The sequence below is a fragment of the Monodelphis domestica genome, chromosome 1 (genome assembly GCF_027887165.1).
Source record: "Monodelphis domestica isolate mMonDom1 chromosome 1, mMonDom1.pri, whole genome shotgun sequence".
Lineage (NCBI taxonomy): Eukaryota > Metazoa > Chordata > Mammalia > Didelphimorphia > Didelphidae > Monodelphis > Monodelphis domestica.
Genome location: NC_077227.1, coordinates 214390370 through 214415463, shown reverse-complemented (window position 1 = coordinate 214415463; position 25094 = coordinate 214390370). Strand labels below are relative to the sequence as shown.

Genomic DNA, 25094 nt, shown 5'->3' with positions numbered 1-25094 from the left:
TGAAATGGGGGTAATATCTCCAAGAGAGTAATTATCCTTAATTAGGGTTAAATTAGGGTTAAATGTTTTATAATGGTTTATAGTTTACCTTCTATAAGAGTGAAAGTGAAATAAGATAAATATCCTTTAATCATGAATAGAATTTATTTACAATACCTAAACATTCCTTAATATGATTCAACAGTTTCAAAGTATTATGATTCTTTGATAATGACATAATTGTTCTTTGTATAAAAATAACTTACATACTAAAAAGATTAGAAGCCTCTACATATTTCCATACATATCATATCAAGAATTATAAATATTTTTTATTTACAGCTTCCAAAGGCCTTTATTAGTCCTTGTTGACAGGAACATAGATTTGGCTACTCCTTTACACCATACTTGGACATACCAAGCCTTGGTGCATGATGTTCTGGTAAGAGACTAAATAAATACCTCACTTAACTACTGAAATGTAGTATTAATGTCCCTTTAATGTAATATCATTACACTATTACTAATATATAGTATGCATGTGTTATTTTTTTTTAACCTTTACCTTCTGTCTTAGAATCAATATCAGGTATTGGTTCTAAGGCAAAAGAGTGGTATGGTCTAGGCAACGGGGGTTAAGTGACTTGCCCAGGGTTACACAGCTAGGAAGTGTCTGAGATTAGATTTGAACCCTGGACCACCCTTCTCTGGGCCTGACTCTCAATCCACTGAGCCACCCAGCTGCCCCCTGTATGTGTTATTCATTAATAAGCACACACACAAATATTCCTATGCTGAAGTTATATGACAGGATTTGTTCCACTATTCATTGCAAGCCAAACAAACCCATGTTATTTTGAATAAATTAAGTCCAGTTTGGATTGCAGAATATTTTGAAATAAGGGAAATTCCGTCTAAATATTAACAGTGTCTAGAACTAATTCTTTAGTATTTTTAAGTTAGAGTCTGACCAGACCTCCTTGACAGTGCGTTTATTAGTTGAACTATGCTCCCTGAAATCTTCTTTACATAATTACAGTAAATCTTAGTTAATTATGTCATGGTTAACAAAGCAAAGCAAAGAGGTGTTCTGATTAAAATAGTTTCCTAGCTGTTGGGAAGCCATTTATACAATCAAAACTTTCTGGGCATCTCTGCTTAGGATATAGGAATTTATACTTCTAACAGTCTCTTTTATGTATCTACAGTTATATTAGTGTATCTCTAAATTATAAACTTTTAGAATTGTGCCTTTAATTTTAGGTCTTCATTTTAATAATTAGAATACCCATTGTAACATCAACACACTAAAAGAAAATTCACAAAAATTCAAAACTAAATTAGTTTCTGATTATTTTAGCTTGGTAGAATAAATTTATTGGAGGGAAAAAATCTTAAAACATCACAGAGTCTTTTAGAAATTCTGGAGAAATGTTAGATATTCCAAAAACAATGTTTTATAATCTATATAAAAGTTAATAACAATTTTGCAAAGCAGCAAGGCAAATGAAAAGTATTAAAAGCACTCTTCTTCATTGTATGCATGATTTCTTTCTTGAATATTTGCTCTAAAAATACAGCTCACACCCCATCTAAGCCTCACCGTGTTGTTTGATTCTTAGGTATATTTCCACGAATCCTTCACAGATGAATCTGTCCAGTGAGCTGGAGGCTTTCTGCTTCTTGTAATGTTTTATAGATATCAAATATTCACGCTATTATATATCATTTGCCTACCTCAAAAAATTTTTTTAATATTCTCTTCTTTTTTGAAACATTACTGTAATTTCTTTCTTTCTTTTTTTTAAGCCCTTTACCTTCTGTCTTAGAGCCAAGACTTTGTATTGACTCCAAGGCAGAAGAGTGGTAAGGGCTAGGCAGTGGGGGTTAAGTGACTTCAGCCCACGGTCACACAGGTGGAAAGTGTCTGAGGCCAGATTTGAACCCAGGACCTCCCATCTCTAGGTCTGACCCTTAATCCACTGAACCACCCAGCTGCCCCCTGTAATTTGTAGACTCTTTTCCTAGCTCTTCAGCAGAGTCCTTTCCCAAATCAAACACACATATTGCCCTGTTTATATCTAAATATATTTGGCTTATTCTACATCCCTTCTTTACTAGTAGATGGGATACTCTGTTGAGTCCACTTTTAAGTCTCAAGTGGTTACTGTATTGATGAGTTCAGAAATCTTCCAGTGTTGTTTCTTTTGTGTTGCCATGGTCATTATATTAATTGCTCCCAGCTTTGCTTAGTTCACTCTACATCAAGTTTCTTTGAATTCTTCATATTAGTTGTGCGATATGGCATAATAGGTTCACATTTGTATGCAACAAAATTTTCAGCTGCTACCCAGTTAAAGGGCACATACTTTTTTCCCCCACATCCTGGCTTTTTTTTTTTAAAGCATGTCTGTAGTATGTATATATTGGACCCATTCCTAACTTTTCCATTGCTCTTTGGATCATTCAAGAGTTTGCTTCTGAGATCATAAAGTTCTATGATTCAGATCCATAAAGCATCACTGGAGAGTATTGGTATTTTTTTTAGAAGTGAGCTTTTTTAATAGGGAACAGTTTAAAAACTCTTTGTAATTTCTGAAACGTACGCTAGCACATTTCTGTGTATGGTGATTATCACTAATGTGAGTGCACACTGAAACAGTATATATTGTAACCAACCATGTAATCTCATAAATTTTCCACACAAGGTCTACCTAGTGCCTTAGACACCTTTTTTTCTAATCTCTTAGTATAGTATAAATATCAGTGGAATGTTTAGCCAAGTCTAAGTCCTTCCTTCAAGAGACTCTTAAGATCTCCTTATCACAGAAATCTAGGATTTCTCCCTCCTATAGTTTTTATCTGGAGACCTTCACAGGTTTCTAGGACAAATTGGGTTGGATTTTGCCCAGGAACTTTCTTCTGCAGTGTGTTTAGGGCAAATGGGGCCTCACTAGACTCTTTCTGGCATACTAAGGCTATTTCTTCTCCTAGGCTTTGGCTACATGAACTCTGTTGACATTGTACTTTTGGCCTCAAACTGTATTTCACAAAGTTCTCTACTGGACCTTTCTGTTTTGCAACCAGCCATGAGTTTGAGAAAGGAGTAGGCTGGAATTGGCATGCTGGATCCATCCACAGAATGCCAAAGTTATTCTTATGCAGCTGAAGGCCTTGGGAACAACTCTGAGACCTTGTCTTGTATGAGATGCTGCTGAGCGGAGGCATTAAGTGCTATGACTACCTTAAAGTCTCCACAGGTGTTTCCCATCTCTTTCTATTATACTTTTGATCTTCTCTGCTGATGGAGATCAGCTTGTCTTTCCCAAGGTTGCTATAGGAGACCAGGTATTCCTCTGTGGATTCCTTTATTGAGAGGTGGATCCTAGAAGTGATTTTCTCTATGGCCTACGAGAATTGCAAATCTCTAAGCCCTGGTGGGGTGTTTTGGAGGAATCTGGGATGCACATAACCTTCTTCCCACAATCCCTGTTTGTTATCTCTCTCTGACCTTGTTTACTAGCACATTTTCTTTTCCATCTCTGATGATACCATCATCCTTCTCCTCAGAAGTCTTCACTGGTAATGTGTTATAGTATCAGAAAACAATTGGTTGTAGATGTGATATTCTTTTTCAGAGTTGGCCATCTGTGTGTAGTCAGATGACTGACCAGAAAAATATTGGTGTTGAGAGAAAAAAAAAAAGATGGACTTGATACTTGAAACCACTTCAAAACATTGAAATCTCAAAGTAGTTTCTCATATGTAATCTAGCTTCCTACGTTTCTGCTCAACTCTGGTTGTAGTGCATTATTCATCAGTAATGACTATACAAGTTATGCCTACTATCTCAATGAATCCAACTATGTAAATAAGTTCTTTTATCACACATGTTAAGATTGTGGTATTCTCTATGTTTAATGCCTTTGATTTCTTTTCTGGAAAAGAATATTCATCACATAAACAGATAAGAGGCTTCTGAGTAATCAAAAATCCTGAGAACTAAAATATAGTCTATATTCCTGGTTCTACTTAGAATGTAATTTTCTCTTGGATATACTCATTTATTACTCCTTTTCTGTGTATGTGTTTATTTTTTTGTAACAGTCATTTCTTCTGGCAGAAAAATCTTTGAAAATGAAAACATAAATTATAACCAAGCTTCACAGTGCCATAAACATCTCTGAATTGGTTGGTGAGCAATACCACTTCTCTTGTTTTTAATTTTTATTGATTATATTTTGCTTTTGTGTCACTTTCCTTCCCAAATATGTCCCACCAGTTATTCTACTTAAAGTCAACTTTTGTAACAAAATGTTTTAAAAGTCTGGGGAGTGAGGGTAGGAGGCAGGAAATAATTCAGCAAAATGAGCCAACACATCAGCCAAATCTGACAGTATACATAATGTTTCACACCCCTGGTTCTCTACCTCTACAAAAAGGGTGGGTGGTGCATAGTCTCTTCTTCATATTATTATAAAGAAAAAGTATTAAATTATTGAAGTGATATATGTTATTTTCATGGTTCTGTGTGCTTTACTTTGCATCAGTTCCATGTTTCTCTATATTCTTTATATTCATTGCTTCTTAAGGTGTAGTAATAATTATGTTCACGTAGTACAGTTTGTTTAGTCTTCCCACAATTCAGTAGATTTTTGGCCACTACAAAAAAATACTACCATATATATTAGATAATATGAGATTTTTCCTCCCTTTGGGAGTAAATGTGTATTAGGGATCTCTAGGTCAAAGAGAATGACTTTTATCATTTTCTTAGCAATAATTCCAAATTGATTGAACCAATTTAGAACTTTCACCAAATGTGCCTATCTTGTCTTTTCATAACCACTTCAATGTTACTATTTCAATTTTCTAATATATTTTTCAGTTTTTTGGGAGAGAGGTGAACCACAGAGATTTTTTATTTACATTTTTTCTTACTAATAATTTTGAAATTTTTTTTCATTTACCAAACACTGAGGCTTAGAAAGAGCATATATGAGGTTGTTCCTGTATATGATATCTAGTACATCAAATAAATGTTATTGCTATTTAAAAAGAAGAGAGGTTAATAAAAATAGTGATGTAAATAACAAACATTTATTTCCCCAATCTCTTGATTTTTATTCTGCCTTTTTCTTTTTTCTTTTTGGTTTTCTCAGTTTTTCAGTACTTGTATGAATCTCTGAGTTTCCCCTTTCACAGTATAACTTATAACATATCCATGTCCTTTCATCCATCTTTGTGCTCCTAGAGACTCACTGCAGGCATATTACCCAAGTATTGTAGATTGCCTACGTCTTTAAGTATTTTATAGGTACTAGTGCAGCATTCATGTTGTTCATATTCTTCTTCTACAAAGCAGCCCATCCCTTTTTTAAATCATAGGTTTCTGAAATTATATCCTTTATACTACATATTATAAGCAAGTGAGGACTGATAGAATGCTATGGCCTACTTAATCCCACCTTTCATTTTTCTATTCCCTCTTTGGATCACATGCAATTTTGGTTCTTTGAGGATTTTTGAAGTCTGTGATTTTCAGCTATATTGCATCACCAGGATAATATTGGCACTTTAAAAATGGCTTTTTGTGTCTCTGAAAAATTTTAAATTATTAGAAATATCTACAACTATTTCATTGCTTGATCTGTACTGATAAACTAACTCAGTGTCCATCCAATTACATGTTGTGGTCTAGACAATAGACTTAAATGCAGTTGTTTTTTTTTGTTTTTTAATGTGAATCATTAGCTCATTCTCTTTTGAGTAATTTCAGAATTAATTGGAGAGTCCCTCTAGTATTTGAGTGCGTAGTACTTTTAATGCAATATCATCTGTACACAAAAACATCGGAAGACTTTCCATTTATAGATAATCACTCTTTGATTTTAACTGTGTAATATTTTATCTATTACAGTTGCAAATACCATATTGATTATATAGCTCCTTTACTCAACTGATGTTGATAGTTTAAAATCATCAAATTTATTTCACTATCAAGTAATCTTGTATCATCTTAGAAGCATCTTGTATAGAGGTTTGGGGGTAGAAAAACCTTTCAACCCTGTGTTTTACTCTGCCAGTTCAAATGCTTTTTTTGTGATCAATGATTAATTCAGAAGAGTTTTTTTGTTTTCTGTGCCTTCAATCATTTATGTAACTGAGGATGTCAGTTCTTATAAAAGTTATCTAGATGTTCCCTTCTCATTTACATCAAATATCCTTTATACATATGCATCTTACTATCATATTTTGATTAATGTTTTAAAGAAAAAGGAATTTTGGAAGATGTATCATTAATTCTATCTCCTTGGTTATTTACATTAATAATAGTACCATAATTATTCTTCTTTCATTTGGCAACCTTTTGTTTCCCCCCAGAAATCTGAAAATTGATCTTTGGTGGTTTCAAATTTTTCACTGCCTGAAAAGATTTTTCAGATGTGAATTTGGTCTGAGTTTATCTCCTTAAAGAAGCATTACCAAATTAAAATGTTAGAGCCAAATATGATCATTTATATTTTGCAGATAATGAAAACTTCAGTTCAAAACACTTGGCAAATCTATTCAATTTTATATCTGTGATTGTCTTTATTCCTGTTTCATTTATGAATTGTCCTCGGGTGTGGCTTAGTTGAGACATTTGCTAAGTTTTCTACGGACTTATTTTTCTTTTTACTGTTTTTTGTTGTCTTGTGAGGTTGTGCTGTCTCATTGTTTTCCAGTTTCCTCCTTTGTAGCCTTTTTTTTTAAACCCTTATCTTCCAACATAAAAGGCAGAAGAGTGGTAAGAGCTAGGCAGTGGGGGTTAAATGACTTGCCCAGGGTCACATAGCTAGGAAGTGTCTGAATCTAGATTTGAACCCAGGACCTCCCATCTCTGGGACTGGCACTCACTTCACTGAGCCACCCAGCTGCCGCCCTTTGTAGCCTTTCTAAAAATAAAATGTTAGCTGCCATTTGAAAAAATTCAGTTAAATTCAACAGAGTAGTAACAAAATTGCACTAGTATTATTGTAACATTTTTGCTTATGTATTTAGAAAAAATTTTCTCAACACTAGGTTTTTTTGGTTGTTTTTATTGCTACCCACTAACATACTCCTTTATAACAAAGGAGTTGTTACAAAGTATAGTAAAACAAATCATTGGCCTTGTCTGAAATTATCTCATTGTGCTTGTATAGTAAAGGTGCCAAAAGATGGCATCATTATCAGTCTTCTGAGATTTTGATTGGTGTCTGCCCTGATCAACTTTCTGAAATATATCAGTTGTTTTCCTTTACATTATCATGATCATCTTGTAAATTTCTTCTTAAGTTTCACTCCACAGAAGTTCATATAAGTCTTTCTAGGTATCTCCTATTCATCATGTCTTATAGCATAATATTTCATTATATTTGGATACCACAGTTTATCTGCTAGGTTCTTATTAATAAGTACTATTATGTTTCAAGTTCTTTGATAAAACCAAAAGTGCTGCTATCAGTATTTTTGTACATAAGGCTCCATTCCAGTATTTTTGTACATGAGGCTCCTTTCCTTCTGTTTCTGACTTCTTTAAATAATATATCTAATAATAGTATTAGTGGCTAGCTTATGTACAGTATACTGATTTTTAAATGATATTCCAAATTACTGTCTGGAATGATTTTACCATTTCGTAGTTCCACTAACACTTTAAAGTATGCTTGTTCTTACATAGTCCCATCAATGTTGAACATTTTCTTCTTTTTAACTTTTTTCAAGTAATTTTGTATCCTATACTAATGTTACCTTTGGCTACCATGTCTTTCCACTTGACAAAGATATAAGTGGTTGCTGGTAGAGACAGTTTTCAGTTGTACCTGACTTCCTTGTTACTGGAACTATTTTTACTTATCTAGGACTAATGCTTAGACTTGATTAGGAATTGACTTAAAAGATTTCTAAGGATTTTTCCATTATATTATGGTGGGATATCTTAATATTTTCCATTAATTTTTTTTCAAGCAGTATCCTTATGTCCAAATATAATGAGAAAAATCTGTTCAGAATCCAAATGATTTTTTGGAAAATTCACCATTTCGGATGATTTACACCTCTTTCCTTCAGTTGGGAAAACTAATCAAAAGTCAGGTGTGGAAATCATTTGTATGTAGGACTATAAAAATACCCATAAGTGTCTGAGTATTTGAGAAATGGATTTGACAGAAAGGTATTTGGGGTAATTGTAGTTTTTAGACTTGCTCAAAATGGGATAATTCTGGTAAAACTTTGGGTAAAAGAATTCTTGGCCATAATTATAAGGATAATTTTATGAAGAAGCATGTAAAAAACATTATCAGTATATGAAACATGACTTAGAAAGTCATTGTTGATGACTACAGATACTAAAACTAGGCACAATAAAATATGAAGACATTTAGAAAAAGGTAGTGTAGTTTGTAGAAGAATTCTAAAAGGGCAGCTGGGTAGCTCAGTAGATTGAGAGCCAGGCCTAGAGGTGGCAGGTCCTAAGTTCAAATCTGGCCTCAGACACTTCCTAGCTGTGTGACCCTGGGCAAGTCATTTGACCCCCATTGCCTAGTCCTTACTGCTCTTCTGCCTTAGAACCCATACACAATATTGATTCTAAGGTGGAAGGTAAGGGTTTAAAAAAAAAAGTAGTAGAACTCAAAGTCTCTCATTAAATTCTAACATGAATGAGTAAACAATTGCGAATCACTCCAGTACCAGGCTGAACTTTACAGTATTAGCCTATGTATGGAGTTAATGAGTTAGATTCTGGAATAAGTGAGCTCAACAAAAAGATGTTGCTTCAGAACATAAGATAAAATAGCACATCAATTAGAGTTCTAACTATAAGAATAGATATAAAGATTTACATCTGAAAACTACCCTTCTTTAAAATGTGGGATTTAGTAATAGAGTGAAGCATTGAAAATGACCCAAGTATATGACCTGAAAGAATAGAATAAGATAATAGTGATTAAAAGCTGTTAAATGGAATTAAAAGGAGGAAATGGAAAGGGCATTACTCCCCTCCCTAGGAATATTCAGATTTAACTTCCCTGGAGCTGGTTATCAAACTTCAAACTTTGCATAGCAATGTATCTTTGTAATCTTTTTGCCCTAGTAATATCAGCGAATTTATTGGCATAATACTTTATTTTTCAAGGATTTGTTGAATTGAAAATGTTTTCATATATATTATTTCTGTTGCATTTCTAAAGTAGTTCTATGTGGTATATGCCCAGGAATGGTATACCTGGGTAAAAAAGGATGCACAGCCTAATGAGTCTTCTCCCACAATTCTACATTTTTTCTTTAATGGTAGGACTAAATTCACAGCTCCACCAATAGTACTTAATTATGTTTGTCTTCACACATGTCATGAAAAAAGGATGACACTTGTGGGTATTTTCAGGCAAATCTAAGTAAGCATGTAATATTTTGGTATCTTCAGCAGAGTATCACACACACTTACTTGTTCTGGGGATATTTTTTTTTTCAGTGGGCCTAGAGACAAAGAGATGAATAGAAACTGGATGACTGGATAGCAATTGTTATCAGAGTAGACCTGAGATAATTAGTTCCTCAGATATTTCCTAGCTATATGATGCAGGGCAAGTCAAGTAACTTCTCTAAACCTGTAAGATAAGAAGTTAGGACTCAGTTATCTCTAACATCCGTTCCAGCTCTAAATCTATGGTCCTTTGGTAGTATAAATATTAAAATTTAGGGAAACTGAGGCAGGTAGAAATTAGTTTCTCTCTGCAAGGTGTATTATATTTTTATGAGGTTTATTAAAGGTGAAATACAGAATAAGAGGGCATGTGTCTAAGCCCAGAGTGGCCTAGACAACCTCACCTACATCATGAAAGAGACGCGTCTGCTCCGAAGTGGAAGTAGGAAAAAGAGACCCAGTAGCCTTTACAGCCAGGTTAAATACCCCATCTTGCTCTCAGCCCAAGTGAGATTACAAGGCATTTTGGGAAGTGAGCAAGAACTCCTGGGAAATGGAGTCCCGAGTTCAAGTCTCCATTTTTACAATTCTCCGTGTGATTATTTGGGAAGGACTTCCCCAAAGGATCATAAAAACATAATCAATTTAAAAATTACAGTAATTTGAGGATAAGAGAAAAAAAAGACAAAACCAATAATTGCTGGACGCATTGACAAAAAGCCAGTTAAGGGACAGTCCCCTTTGGCATGAACGTATACATACAAATAAATGTTCAATCAACTACACCCAAAGTTCATTCTTGATCTTCTTGTGCAGCTTATTGTCTGGAGGCTTCTTCATGGTGTCTTCTCCAACAGTTCAGTTTCTGGATTCGGAGAAGTAGCATCTTTCTTTACCTAAAATTCTTCTTAAAAGGAATTAAAACTTTGCAATTTAAATAATAATATTTTTTACATTTCCCCATGTTGTGGGTGATTGAAAAATACAGGATCACTTAGGGATGCATGGCTGAGGTATGAGGTATACAAATCAATTGGTAAGAGAAATTAAAAAGATATCAGAAAAATCCAATTAAAAAAGAAAATACTGGATGAAAATATAGACTATCAAAGTCTTATGTGTAAAAATTCTAAGTAAAGGAAAAATAAATCTATAACAGGTCCTTGAATCAGGGCCCAATTAAAATAATCTAAGCAATTATGCATTTACCCAGTCAATAGCCAGAACTACAGAAAGGTATCACACTATGAAAGACAGAAACGGGACCAGATTCTAGAAACAAAGGTTTGGGGATACTCGTCTGTGAGTATTTTCAGAGTGAGTGTGGACACAAGGAAAGCCTATGTCTAACAATATTAAACACAGTAACCTGGAGTCTTCACACTAGGTTCAAAACCTTTGCATTGGCTTAGAAGTGCATTAATCTATCCTGGATTGGCTTATTGTTGGCCTTATGCAATGGCTCTTTCGTGTGTATCTTGTCCTGGAATCAGATAGAATTATTAAGCAAAGTCCCATAGTTTTTTTTTTAAATAATTAGTGGCATCATTTATAGTCTCAAGCTTTTGGGGCATGCATTCGCAAATGTATCTTAAACTTAAATTACTGCAAATTCATAAAGTTAAAGAAAATCTTAATGCTGGTGGCATGTGCTTCAAATATAAAAAGGAGAGAAAAATAAATAGTATATTGCACATGCAAAAAAAACATAATATAAGTTTTTAAAAATTCAAAAATATAGCTTGTAATCATTGACACACTGTGTCAGGTAAAAAAATATAGAATGCAAGGCTTTCTCACCAAAAATGAGATCCATTTCCTCTTCATATCTGGCCATGATCCACTGTAAGTATGAGCAAATGAATTGAACAAGGTAACATTTTTCATTTTTAAAGAACAATAGTATAAATATGTAGATATCAATATTCTCAATAGCCCAATTAATTACAATAGCAAACAAACACACTATCATATTTCACATAAGTTGCTATATGACATTTTAAAAAACCTATGAATTGATGGATATTTGTCACCATTTTTACAAACGTAGCAATCTTTCAACCTTGGTAATAAACATATTTTTAAACAAAGTGAAACTCATTTTGGGTTTAGAACATCATCAAGAAATCTAGATATCATTCTGGTGGAAGCAAAGTAGTAAGCTGAAGAGTATAAATGAGGGGTGCTCCTTTTTTGGAGGCTTTTTAGGGATACAAATGCCCTGAGATTAACTGCCCCAACTTACATTCACATATTTAGAAATTTGGGAAGGTTCGGGGTTATAAAATGTATTTCACTTCAGCTACTAGAATGAGCCTTACACCTCGTGTAAGGCAAAATAACTAGAGATTGTTAAAAAATTTTTTCTAAAAATCATGTTTAAAAAAAAACAACCCTTAAAGTCAATTGAGGTATTTAGCACATTAAATTTTCCTAAGGTTGTTATAGCAATTGTAACCAGTTCTGATGGAGTCCACCTATCCTCTATGTGACAATTTATAAAGGCAAAATAGAAAAAAGGCTGTTTTTCATATATGGGCTTATTTACAATGATATTTGTTCAATATGGTTATAGGGGAAAAGCAACAGAATATAACAGTATTTAAAACTCAGTACATTAAAATGATTCAATGTAACAGAACTTAAAATCACAAAGTTAAATCCATAAACAAAGCAAACAGTTAAATGCAATAGAAATACAGAGATTTTTATAAACCATTGGAGTGTGAAATGCCTTAAAAATATAACCTCCAGTCTCTTTTAAAGTTCCTTGGGGTTTTTTTATCCATTTAGATGTCTATTGTCGGAAGGTAGAGTGCTAAGGGCTAAGCAATGGGGTCCAAGCGATCTGCTCAGGGCCACACTGCCATGAAATGACTCAGGCCATATTCCAACCCAGGACCTCCTGTCTCTAGGCCTGGCTCTCAGTCCACTGAGACACCCAGCTGCCTCCCCAAACTTAGCTAAAAGGTTGTACAGAGCTGAATTTTTTTCCTGACACACAGGTGAATTCAATAAAAGGATCAATACAGGTGAAATCAATAAAAGGATCAATACAATTAAAAGATATCCTTGTAAAATAGCCATGTTTTTAAGTTCCTGCTTGGAAAAAACCTTTCTTCTTTCCCTTTTTCTCTTTTATCTCTCCCCTCCTACAATCTGCCCACATGGAGGCCAATACCCCCATTTTTTACCAGCTAGTAGAAATGAGTCCTGAGTAATGAGTGATCTGCTCCAAGGCTAGAGTTTGTTGGGGAGGCAGGTTACCAGGTGATCTCGATCTGGGTTAAACAGGGACCGGGTGAGGGAGAGAGCGCACTGGGGTGGGCAGGGCCAGGACAGGAATGCAGGAAAGCAGGGCTGGGAGCCAGAGTGGACAGGAAAGGCTGAAGAAAGTCTGAAGCAGATGGTGGCAGGCAGGCAGGGAAGGGCCAGGCCGCAGCCGGTGAGCTATCTAATGGCTGGAACAAGCAGCAGCTTTGCAAGGGTAAAAAACCTCAGCCAGAGAAACGTGGATAAAAAAAATTCTAGGCACTAGCTATTAAAGGCTGAACTTAGTAGAGAAAAGAATCAGAAAAGAATCAGAAGACTGAGCTATTTCGTTTTCCCGAAGTAGTTAAGCCAAACTGTAAAGTTAAAATTTGGGGAAACTAAGGCAGGTAGAAATTAGTTTCTCTCTACAAGGAGTATTATATTTTTATGAGGTTTATTAAAGGTGAAAATACAGAATAAGAGGGCACATGTCTAGGCCCATTGAGGCCTAGACAACCTCACCTACATCACGAAAGAGACACGTCTGCTCCGAAGCGGAGTGGGAAAAAGAGACCCCATCTCGCTCTCGGCCCAGGTGAAGTTACAAGGCATTTTGGGAATTGAGCAAGGACTCCTGGGAAATGGAGTCCCGATCAAGTCTCCATTTTTACAGTAGGTCTTATCCTGATTAAAAGAATAATGAATTCATATTTTTAGATATTGATATACTGAGAAGCAGAAATGGAAATTTCCAAACGGAAATTGAATACGTGAATTGTACTATGTCATATCTCATGAAAGATTAAAAAATGCATAAAAGATAAATATACTTTAATTGCTTGGGGATTATTAGTATTAATGAGGACCCTTTGGGGTAACTGGGATCTTAGCAGCTAAGGGCAGGGTAAAGAATAGTGGGTAGGTTTTCTTTGAGGCCAGAGAGAATATTGGGAAGGTGGCCTGTTGGAATTCTGGGAGCCTGAGCCATTTGAGGTTTTCTATCCTCCAATGGACTCCTGGAGGTTTCTTCCCTGGGGGAGTGCTGGTGTTTCTGTTTCTTAGAACACTGAAAAAAACCGAGTTGCAGGGGAAGAATGAGAACTGGTTAGAGTTTCTGGAATAAATTTGTGGTGGAAATCAACAAAAAAGAGAGAGAGACTGGTTTTTCCCTTTGTGTGGCTGCTGAGGAGGCCAAGCCATTTTGTGGCCTGCTTAGGCCAAAAAGCCTAGCTAAGCCTCGAAGGGCTGGCAGTGGGCAGAGAGACTGAATAACTGAACTAATTTAAAGCTGAAAGAGATCTAAGGAGACAGGAAACTTACCAATATAATAAGAGGATTAATAATTAGCATAGTGTATTTGGAATATAACTTGAGAATTAGAATAGATTAAGGCTCAAGGAAAAGGAACAAGAAGCAAGTTCTCCTAAATTAGAAGGGAATGGGTAAAAAAGCTTAGACCCTAACTTTAAGACTAGGGAATCAATCCTAATCCTCAACCTTCATTACTTTTCTTTATCTTTCCTCAAACCTTTTCCAATATTTATTAAATAGAGGTTTGGTTGTTTTTTTTTTAACTTCTCTCCAGCAGTTATCCACTGCACAGGCTCAAAGAGTTACATGGTGCTTGTAAAGGGTGAATATTATGGTTGAGACTGAAAAAAATCTAAATTTAAATGGTTGCCAAGGGAAATCCCAAATAATAAAATACCCAAGTCAGCTGCCAAATTTTTATGGTCTTTTAATTACAACAGAAGGAAGAAAATATGGGAGGGGGACAGGAAAGAGAGAGAGGGGGGGGGGGGTGGGGGGGGATAGGGAGAGGGAGAGGGAGGGAGGGAGGGAGGAAGAAAAGGAAAGGTGAAAGGAATTTAACTCAGAACCACTCTGGCTAGGGCTGAGCCAAAGTGGGCATTAAGGCTTTAGAGAGCCAAGGCAGGGAAAAGGGTCTGTCCTTATCACTCACGTGACCAGTCTGAAGGGAAACAGTCTTCAGGGCTCCTCCAACCTCAGGCTCCAGGATCCAACTGACTAGCCCTCCTCACAGGAAGTCCCGAGAACTCCCGAGGCTGTTCTCTACCTCACTTCCTGCATCTCACATGTGCCAGTGGTGGCTCAAGCTTGACTTAGGACCGCCCAGAGGTCTTTCCTTTTTTTGCACATGTCTGTTCAAGTCCATATTCTCAAATAATTAAATCTTGAGTTTGCTGCAGCCCTTCCTAATCTTGTGACACTGAGAATGTAGTTTCCAAGACCTGATTCTGTTATTCCAAGTATCTCTATTGTTATTGATCAGGAAATAGCTAAATCTGATCTAAAGAATGGTCTGAATAGGGTGGAGTAGTTTTGAAATTCACATGCTTCAGTTGCCATAAGCTATTAGGCCTTATCTATTACAAGCAGTAAAAGATACTGTATCCAATCCCACCCACCCACTCCAACATTCCTATATTAACATTTCTGGCTGTTCTTATTGGTAACATTCTTATTTATACAGTTTTTGGAGATAGATTACACTAACAGGATCTCACTTGCTTTAAAAACCTATGAGGTGTAAACAAAGGTAGAGTTAGAAAAATAGACTGTTCATCAAGGTATTCCTAATATTCAGTATGACAAAATTGTGTTGTCATGTTGAGATTTAAGGTATATTATCAGAGTTTTCTCAATTCAGTCCCAAACTGTGCAAAATAAATGATCATAGCAATAGAACATTATGTATGCCAAAAGTTTTTAAAAGCTATAAAAAGTTGTGGCATTTATTGTATAAATTGGGAAATGCATTTATTTGCATTATCCTAACTGATTTATGCATATCTATAGAAATAAGCTATTAGTTTTGCACTCTTATTATTCATGCCCTTCTGTTATTTCTTAGATCATCTCTGCAATGAAATTGTAAAGCATGCTATAATATCAGAGTCATTCTTTGTGAATGTGAAGTTAGGCTCATGGGGGAATGATCTCTGCTTAATTTACATTTGTTGCATAATTTCTAAGCATAGGGATGCAAGTAAGAGAAACAAAGTCTTGTAATAGATGATATTGGAGGGTATATTTTTATGGATACTAAATAACTAATGGATCAGGTAGTTATCTTCCTTTGTTTACTCTCCTCCCTCTATATCTCCCTTCCTCCCTCTTTCAGCCTCCCTTCTTCCCCTCTGCTTCCCCTCCCCTTTTCTTCTTCAGCCTCCTTCTCACTCAGGGTGAGCTGTGAAGTTTCAGAGGAAATACTCTCTTCTCTTCTTTATCTCAAGTAAGGGTTTATTAGGGAAAACAGGAAAGATAGAGGATGAAGGAAGAGGGTTGGAGGTTTCCCTATTATTTACAGTGAGTCTTAGTTTGGAGGATATTGAGAAAAATGGCAATTCAGTCACTATTATGAAACAGAGCAAGTCAGAGAGACACATATGGACTATTGTCCTTCATCTTTTGCCTTCAAATCAGCCAGGCCACCTCCAGGTTGATTATCCTACGACCCAGAGATAAACCCAGCTTCTTCCTCCAGAGTCACCACCATCAGCCCCAAAGCCCTCAACACCAGTCACTGTTGGCTTGGCTCCAAACTGCCTTTCCTGGTAACATTCCCAATGGAATTTTATTTTGATTGACAGCTGACCCATCTCCAGCTTCTGTCCTTTGCATTCATTTTCTTATAATTTCTCTCTTCTCCACAGGCTTCAATCCAAAAAGAAATAGGTTTATTGGGAAAGAACTGGTCTTGCATTAAAGCCATATTTCTGGTCAAGACCAAAAGACCCATAGCATTGTGAGGACTTCTTTTATGCCCAAAGAGTTAGACAACTTATCTACCAGTTTAAAAGTAATTCAGGATAGTGATAAAAATTGAAATGTGTGGATTGGTTGAAGTAATTAGGAAATATTTCTCATTGGCAAAAGTCACTTGATTTTGACTTGAAAGTCACTTGCTAGACAAGAGGGGAGCAGGGGACCTGAACTGATGATGTATCAGGCTTTGAACCCAAGGTCAGGCCTATTGACATACACTGAATCAAGACCATAATTGCTGAGGTGCGTGATATAGGAATTTTGAAGGATAAGGCTAAAACTGAGACCTATACTAACAATGATTAACTATGCTAAACTTAATTCAAAACCTTAGACTTATAATAACAAAAGACCTATTAAAATTATCACTTTTAGATAATTATCTAAAGTCTACTGCTAACACTAAAATCTAATCCTCATATAAGGGGGTAAAGGATTTTTCACTCACACATTTACTTAATTATGAGATATTTTATTATTTGTTTTAGATGTTTGCCATTACTGGTATAAAATCTTCATAGAATGTAACCATAGTTTTGTTGATTTCCTATAGTATGGTTTTTAAAATTTATTTTCCACTTCTTTTTTTATATACATCTTCTCTGAGTATTGCATATTTTATACCTTTTACTTCCACTAGATGGTGTAGATGTTCTGCATAGAAACCATTAGTTTGACACTATCCATTTCTAAGCATACTCAATTTTGAAAATCAGCTAAGTAGTGAATCTATCTAAGTAGTGAATATTTTGATTAATTCAGAAAAAGGTTGTTTAATTTTCATATGTTAAGAAATAAAAAGCAATGTAATCTAATGGAGACAGTAATAAACTTGGAATCCAAGTCTTATCAGTTCTCTTCCTAGTTCTGCATCATATCCTTTCTGGATTGAGATCTAGGGCTAGAGAAGTGAGATCCTGTCTGTGTTCAAATTTGACCTTAGATACTTCCCAGCTCTGTGACCTCATGCAAGTAACTTAACCCCAGTTGCTTAGCCCTTACCACTTTTCTGCCTTAGAACCAAAATATAGTATTGATTCTAATCCAGAAAATCTGTATTTTAAAAAGAAGGAAGGAATTAATTGAATTAATATTTACTTTGTTAGTAAATTTGTCAGGCAAAAATGCAGGTGCAGCAAGAGTGTCTTCCAAGAAGACAGACTTTAAAGTCAAATCATCAATTTTTCAATTTTGGCATTTTCCACATGAATTCATACTCTTTGTACACATAGTTGCCCCCAATATATACAGATGTATATGTGCATATATAAAAGATTTTTGTATGTCTTTGAAACTAGGAGCATAGCTTAATCTAGTATTCCCAAAATACATCTGACCTCAGAAAAGGAAGTCTCTATTTCCTGGTTTTACCCTGCATTCTATATTGTCTTGATTTGTCCTCACCAACTTTCACTGTTGTTATTTACAAACTAAAAGATTTAATCTTTTGCTTATATAGTTTCCTCATGTGGAAGTCAAGATGTATTTTCTAGCTTACTTGTTACATTCCAAAAGGAATAACTTATATTTGTTGTGGTGGCAGCTTTTCTATATTTTCTTTCTTTCTTCTTTTTTTTGTTAACCCTTATTGTGTATTGATTCCAAGGCAGAATAATGGTAAAGGGTAGGTAGTGGTCACTACCACAGATAGCTAAAAGGACTTCTGTGTCACTGCAGAGAAAGAATGGAACAGAAATTGTTAGGAGCTGGGTTTTGAAAGAGACTAGGGATGCTATGTGGTACAGTGAGGTAGGAATTCCTGTCATAGGAGCAGTCTTTGCAAAGTCACAAAGATGAGTGTCAATGTAGGGAAAGGGAAGGAGAATGTCCCATAAGGGAAAATAAGAAAGCAAATTACATTCGTCTTTAGAGTCTATGAAGGGAAGGAATGGATTTGCTTTGGACAGATAGGTTGGACCCAGACTAAAGGGCTTTAAATGACAAATAGATCGTGTTTGATCCTAGAGGTAAGAGGGAGACACCAGTTTCCTATAAGGACTGCACTGGTGCTTGAAGACAAGGCTATTTTGAAGGCCTTCACTTTTAGCATAAGAAAAAATGTATAAGTTATATAAATTATACTTTTATATCTTGTTGTCAGATTTCAGAAGTCAGGTGAGTGTGTGGGTTAGATGAATAAAATTTTAACCAAACTACCAATCTTTTTGTCATATTTATAGACCTAACAATATGGTTACTACAAATAATGAACTGACATAAAAAGAATCTCATTTCTGTTCAGAATCTTTTCCAGTGATTAAAGGAGGTTTATAAAGTAAACATCTTTCAATTTCACATCATTGTCACTTATCATGTCATGCCTACCTTAAGGAAAACTTTTGTTTAAATGATATTTTAAATGGTACAGAGTTAATGTTCAAGGAACTTATCAAATTTGGCATCTATGTTTGGGATTACTTCAACTGAAATATTATGAATCTTTTCTACTAAAATAATTTTTCACCTTTTTTTGTCTTTATCTTTTTTTTAAAAAAGCATTTTCAGAGAGATATGAGCTAGTTTAAAAGCAAACTACTTTTTTTCAGGTCTGACACTGTCACTCCCCTATTCAATCAACTATAAACATTCCTCCTTGCCTCCAGGATCAAATATAAAATCTTCAAGTTTATGAAACACTCTTTATAAGATCCCTTTCCCACTTTTTCAGTCTTCTTGTTCTTTATGCCCTTTCCTACCGAATCTCCTGAAACCTCCCCACATATACACTCCCTTGTACTCTGCATTCCAGTAACACTAGCCTCTTAACTGGTCCTCTCACCTGACATTCATCTCCTGATTCCAAGTGTTTCTTTCACTGCTTAGCTCTCTGTGCCTGGAACTCTTTCCATCTTTATTTCTTGTCAGGTCTCTCTAAAAGTCCTACCTTCTACAAGCTTTATTAAGTCCTCTATATAATTTATAATATAACATAATTTATCTTACATATTTACTTTTATTCATAGCTGTTTGATTTTCTTTTTATCTCCAGCTTAGCACTGCCTGGAACATAGTGAGCACTTAATAAATTCTGGTTGTCTGACTAATATAGTTTTACCATTTTCCTCAATTCTTAGAATAAAAAAAATGATTCTCATTATAAGAATTACTATCTGTTACTGGGACTTTTTTTTTCAATTCAAATTGAGTCTTGATCCTTAACTATTGCAGAGATTCTCAGCCTTAAAATTTTACATTTAGGACCATTACCTATGTTAATGTTCTTGGAATTATTAAATTTGGTCAATTGTGTCTTTCTTTTAAAAAAGTCTTTAGCAGACATCAGTAAACTACCTTGTTGAAGATGGCAAGAGTGTTTGAGTAGTGGTATGTGTGTTGTCAGATATCTTATTTTTCTAGCCAAAGAAATGCTTGGAAAGTAAAAGTTTATTGGAACTCCAACTAGGAGTAACCCATGTCCCTGTTAGGACATACCCAAAGCCTAGTTCCAGAACTTACAAAAGTTCAGTGGAGACAGAAATCAAATTTTGCTTTGCATCAAACCATTTAGGGACCAACTGAAAACCTGCAAGTCCCTACATTTAACTGCTCCTGACAACATGCTTAATATTTTGAAATAACAGCAACAGGACCTACCCAGACCAGATATATACCTTCCAGAAGTGTGCAGAACCAAACCCTAACATCAAGTTTAAAGTAGGGAACAAATTAAGCAAGCAAAAATAATCCTATCATAAAAAGCTATCAGAGATGCTCAGTAAAACTCAGTAGGATTTGACTGTGTTTCTTTTTTTTCTTTTTGTGTTATGTAACTGATTAATTAATTTTACTTTTAAACATTTTATTTAGTCATTTTCAAACATTATTCATTGGAAACAAAGATCATTTTCTTTTCCTCCCCCCCCCCCCGCCACCCCTCTCTTAGCTGATGCGCTATTCCACTGAGTATCATGTGTCCTTGATCCAAACCCATTTTCATGTTGTTGGTATTTGCATTAGGGTGTTCATTTAGAGTCTCTCCTCAATCATATCCCTTCAATCCCTGTAGTCAAGCAGTTGCCTTTTCTCGGTGTTTTTACTCCCACAGTTTGTCTTCTGCTTGTGGATAGTGTTTTTTCTCCTAGATCCCTGCAGATTGTTCAGGGACATTACACTGCCACTAATGGAGAAATCCATTACGTTCGATTGTACCACAGTGTATCAGTCTCTGTGTACAATGTTTTCCTGGTTCTGCTCCTTTCGCTCTGCATCACTTCCTGGAGGTTGTTCCAGTCTCCATGGAATTCCTCCACTTTATTATTCCTTTTAGTACAATAGTATTCCATCACCAACATATACCACAATTTGTTCAGCCATTCCCCAATTGATGGGAATCCCCTCGTTTTCCAATTTTTGGCCCCCACAAAGAGCGCAGTTATGAATAGTCTTGTATGTGTTTTTTTCCTTATTATCTCTTTGGGGTATAAACCCAGCAGTGCTATGGCTGGATCAAAGGGCAGACTCTTTTATCACTTTTTGGGCATAGTTCCAAATTGCCCTCCAGAATGGCTGAATCGATTCACAACTCCACCAGCAATGAATTAATGTCCCTACTTTGCCACATCCTCTCTAGCATTCATTACTCTCCTTTGCTGTCATGTTAGCCTATCTGCTAGGTGTGAGGTGATTGACTGTGTTTCTAAAAGAGGTTTTCTTTTTTGTTTCCTTCTAAATTGGGCTGGGGGTTGTGGGGTTAAGTTTGGAGAGAGAGAAGAGATTTTTGTTGATTGAGAAAATAATTTTTTTTTTAAGCTACCATTGCATCCATTATTGCAGGTCTAGGAATGGAACCATCATCTTTGTTGACATAGTTGGTGGGCACAAAAATGGAACAGATGTTGTGTTTAAGCCCTACAGTTTAATCGTTTCATTTTCTTTCCACCTGCCTATATTGATTATTTCCTTTTATGATTAGAATTTTATTTCCCTAAAAGTTTATGCATTTTAAAAACATTTCCATCTGTTTTTAGTAGTAATGGATGTACTTAGTCGCTGAAAGCTTTCCAGAGACTAATCCAATTGTCTTGATACTTTGCTTTACATTTCTGAACATTTTCTTCTAATAACTAATAATATTAGAAGCATTTATGAAGTGCTTTAAAGTTTGCAAATCACTTTATCAATCTTTCATTTTATCATCACAACTGTCCTAGGCAATAGGTAATAAATCTCTGAAAAGTCTTAACACACGGTTTCTTTTCAGAAAAGTCTTTACAGAGTTGTGTTCTCTCTAGCTTTTCTGAATTGGGCAATCTGGGTGGCTGGCAAATGATAAACAACAATAATTAAAAAAAAACTTTTGTCATGCTGAAATTATCCAGTTTTTTTAGCACTTGATGATATAATATGTTTGTACCTAGAGAACTGGCAACTTTTACTTTGTGGCGCCAGTTCCTTGGTGCATCATTGCCTACAGTCTGTTATAAGCCAGGAAAATTTGATTCATAATATGAAAGGATTTTAGGTATTTCATCCTGTTAAAAACATTTCTCCTGGTGTGTTTGTGTGTAAAGTTTCATCTTTTCCAGTATTTTGGGTGATGTACAAAAACATTCCCCATTTCATAATTTCAGTATTAAACATTACCTTTTCTTTTACAGCTGGATATTGCAAATGTTAGTTAACACTTTGCTTTTGTTATGAACTTTGCTAACCAACGTGTTTTTTTAATTATTTTTATACAATGTTTATACTTACTATGTAGCTTTGTATTTTCAGTTGATTGTAATCTACATCAGAAAACAGTATGCCCTTGACTTTTTATTTGGTTAAACATAGATTTATTTGGAATGAGCCTTGTCACTACTTGTTTAATTCTTAGATTCAAAACTATATTTAATTTCATCGTGTGCTTAGTATCTTATTATAAATTTTACCTAATCAAAGTTTTAGCTTGTTTTTATCCAAAATCTTAAATTATGAAAAGATGTACAACCTTTTAACCTGAGGTCCAGAGACAAATATTATTAGGTCTGGGATATTTGGGGTTGTGGGGTGGGGAGGATTATTTATTTATTTATTTTTCATGGGCTCTAATTGAAATATACATTTCTTTTAGTAAGAAATGTAAAGTAAAAAGAAATTATTCTGAGAAAAATTTTTTTTTTATCATTCAGGTAACAAGGTATGGGGCAAGGGAGGTATTAGTGGAAGGTCTCTGGATAAACCTTTTCAGAAACATGTAAAAATTGGGCCCCAGTATGATTTGTCTTAGTCAAAACCCTTTGATCTGAGGAGCACAGTTAGGAAGAACTTTTATAAGTTGGAATGTTTACAGAAAGAAGGACATCCAAGATGGTTAAGGGTCTTGAGTTTATGCCATATGAGGCTGTGTTGTTTGAAGGGACTGAGTACGTTCAACATGGAGAATAAAAGACTCAGGTAGAGATACTATAGCTCTCTTGTGGAATTTGAAAACTGAAAGGGGTTGGAATTGCTTGAATATTATAATTTTCTTGTAGCACTTGAAAAATATAAAGGAGTTGGGCATGTTTTGGGTACCTAGTGTATTGAACTCAAGGGTAGAGTGCAACTTGCAGAGAAGTTAATTTTGGTTTGTAGTAAGGGAAAATTTTTCCTAAATATTAGAGCTATTCAAAAGAGAAATGAAGTTAGGGTGTTTTTCTGCTTTAGATGTCTTTAAGCAGAAGCTGTCTTACCACTGTTTGTGTATTTTTTTTACTATAAATTATATTAAATAATTGCTGCCATCATCTGAAATCCTGTGACATGCACACATGACACCCTCTGGTGAAAAAGAATATATGCTCTTTGAGGTCAGGGACTGTTATTTGTTTTGTATTTGTTTCCCTATATTACAATGCAGTGCCTTGCACATAATAGACACTTTGAATAATTCATTGATTAGAATAACATAAGATATAGATACACATACACACTCATATATTCCACTCTGTAGTTCCAGAAATGTAGTCCTTTCATTGTAGCTTCAGGCTATACTTTCCATTTTAGGTATATTTTCTTAGCCAACCCTGCTAAAGAAATTATAAAATCAGAACTCTTCACAGTAAGGAATTTCAGTGATATGAATGGCAAATATCAGTTGTAATGACTACTCTTTTCTCTGCTAATTAGTTAAATTCCTCTCTTCACCAAATTTAATGAAAACATAAAAAACTGCCTCAACCTTTAATTTTAGGAATGATTGTACATAGAGGCAAGGAACATTCTTCACTCTATTCTTGTGAGAAAGACAGAACAGAAGAAAACAGATACAGGTGCCAAGATGACTGAATAGAGGCAGGAATGTCCAAATCTCTCTGAAAATCCCCTGCAACCAACCTTCAATAAAGAGTACTAGAATACTAGAGTGACATAACCAACAAAGGGATAGTGTGAGGCAATTTTTCTGTAGAAGACAACTTGGAAGGTTGAAAGTCTTCTTTTACTAGGGTGAGAGGGGAGCACAGTCCCCAACAAGACTGCACTAAAATAGCACAGTCCTAATACCCTGCCTAAGCCAGTACCAGAACACTCCCACACCTACCCGATGAAGTTCCAAGCTCGAGTGCCAACCTCTCAAGTGTGCCTGGCTGGTACAAGCCCTATAATGGAACCCTTTTTGAGGTTCTGAGCAACAACTGAATTCTAAAAAAAGGCCCTTCGCCCTATTACAAGGGCAGGCCATAGTGTACTTAGGTGGTACAAGCCTGGGGTGAGGCCCTGAACTGTCTGACCTTGTAAACCAATAGCAGACCTTGAATGAGCAGAGGGACCATTATATCACATTGGAAGAATTAAAACTTAATGACACCCAGAACTAGATCTGAGAATAGCAGCAAGAAAATACTGAAGTTTTGAGAGTGTGTTCCATCAACACAGGAAACAGACAACACCTTCAAGTTAAAAGAGAAATGTCAAGAAAAATGCTAGGACAATGAACAAACATTAAAAACAAACAAAAAACCCTAATGCAGAAAATTTTTATAGGGGCAAGGAAGAACAAGGCACTAACTCAGAAGGGAACAATGAGATCAAAGAAGCTACATGCAAAACTTCAAAGAAAAGGGGGAATTGGTGTCAAACTCTGGAAAAGCTCAAAAAGGATTTAAAAACTCGATAGAGGCAAAGGAAAAATGGGGAAAGGAAATGAAAGTGATGCAAAAAGATAGTAACACCTTAAAAAACAGAATTGACCAAATAGTAAATGAGGCACAAAAATCCACTAAAAAGAATTCTTTAAAAGAGCAGAATTGGCAAAGTGGAAAAAAGAGGTACTAAAACTAAATAAAGAAAAGAACTTCCTAAAAAGGAGAATTGGCCAAATGGGAAAACGGCTTCAAATGCACACTGAAGAAAATATTTTTTTAAAGATGAGACTTGGATGAGTGAAAGCTAATGACTTCATGAAACATCAAGAAACAAACAAAACAAATTCTAAAGAATGAAAAAATAGAAGAAAATATGCAATATCTGGAAAAGAAACTAACCTTGAAAGTAAATCCAGAAGAGATTATTTAAGAATTATTGGACTACTAAAAGCTATGATTGGGTGGAGGGAGGGGTAAAGGGGAGCATGGCATCCTATTAAAAGAAACTATCAAGGAAAACTGCTCTGATATTCTTGAACAAAAGTAAAATAGAAATTGAAAGACTCTACAAATCACTT

At 35.2% G+C, this 25094-nt stretch overlaps 1 protein-coding gene and 1 long non-coding RNA gene across 5 annotated transcripts in view; one reads left to right on the top strand and one right to left on the bottom strand.

Moving 5' to 3' along the window:
• Positions 1-25094, top strand: part of SCFD1 (sec1 family domain containing 1) — a 178648-nt gene that overhangs the window by 51008 nt on the left and 102546 nt on the right. For all 4 annotated transcript variants that reach the window (XM_056810436.1, XM_056810435.1, XM_056810439.1 and 1 more), the window contains exon 10: positions 322-421. In XM_056810436.1, the coding sequence (XP_056666414.1) occupies positions 322-421 (100 nt within the window). The remainder of the gene's footprint in view (positions 1-321; positions 422-25094) is intronic.
• LOC130456290 (uncharacterized) lies at positions 9748-14695 on the bottom strand. Its single transcript, XR_008914915.1, has 2 exons — positions 14643-14695; positions 9748-11270 (listed from the first exon to the last, which is right to left on the bottom strand). It is a non-coding gene; the product is annotated as an uncharacterized LOC130456290 (long non-coding RNA).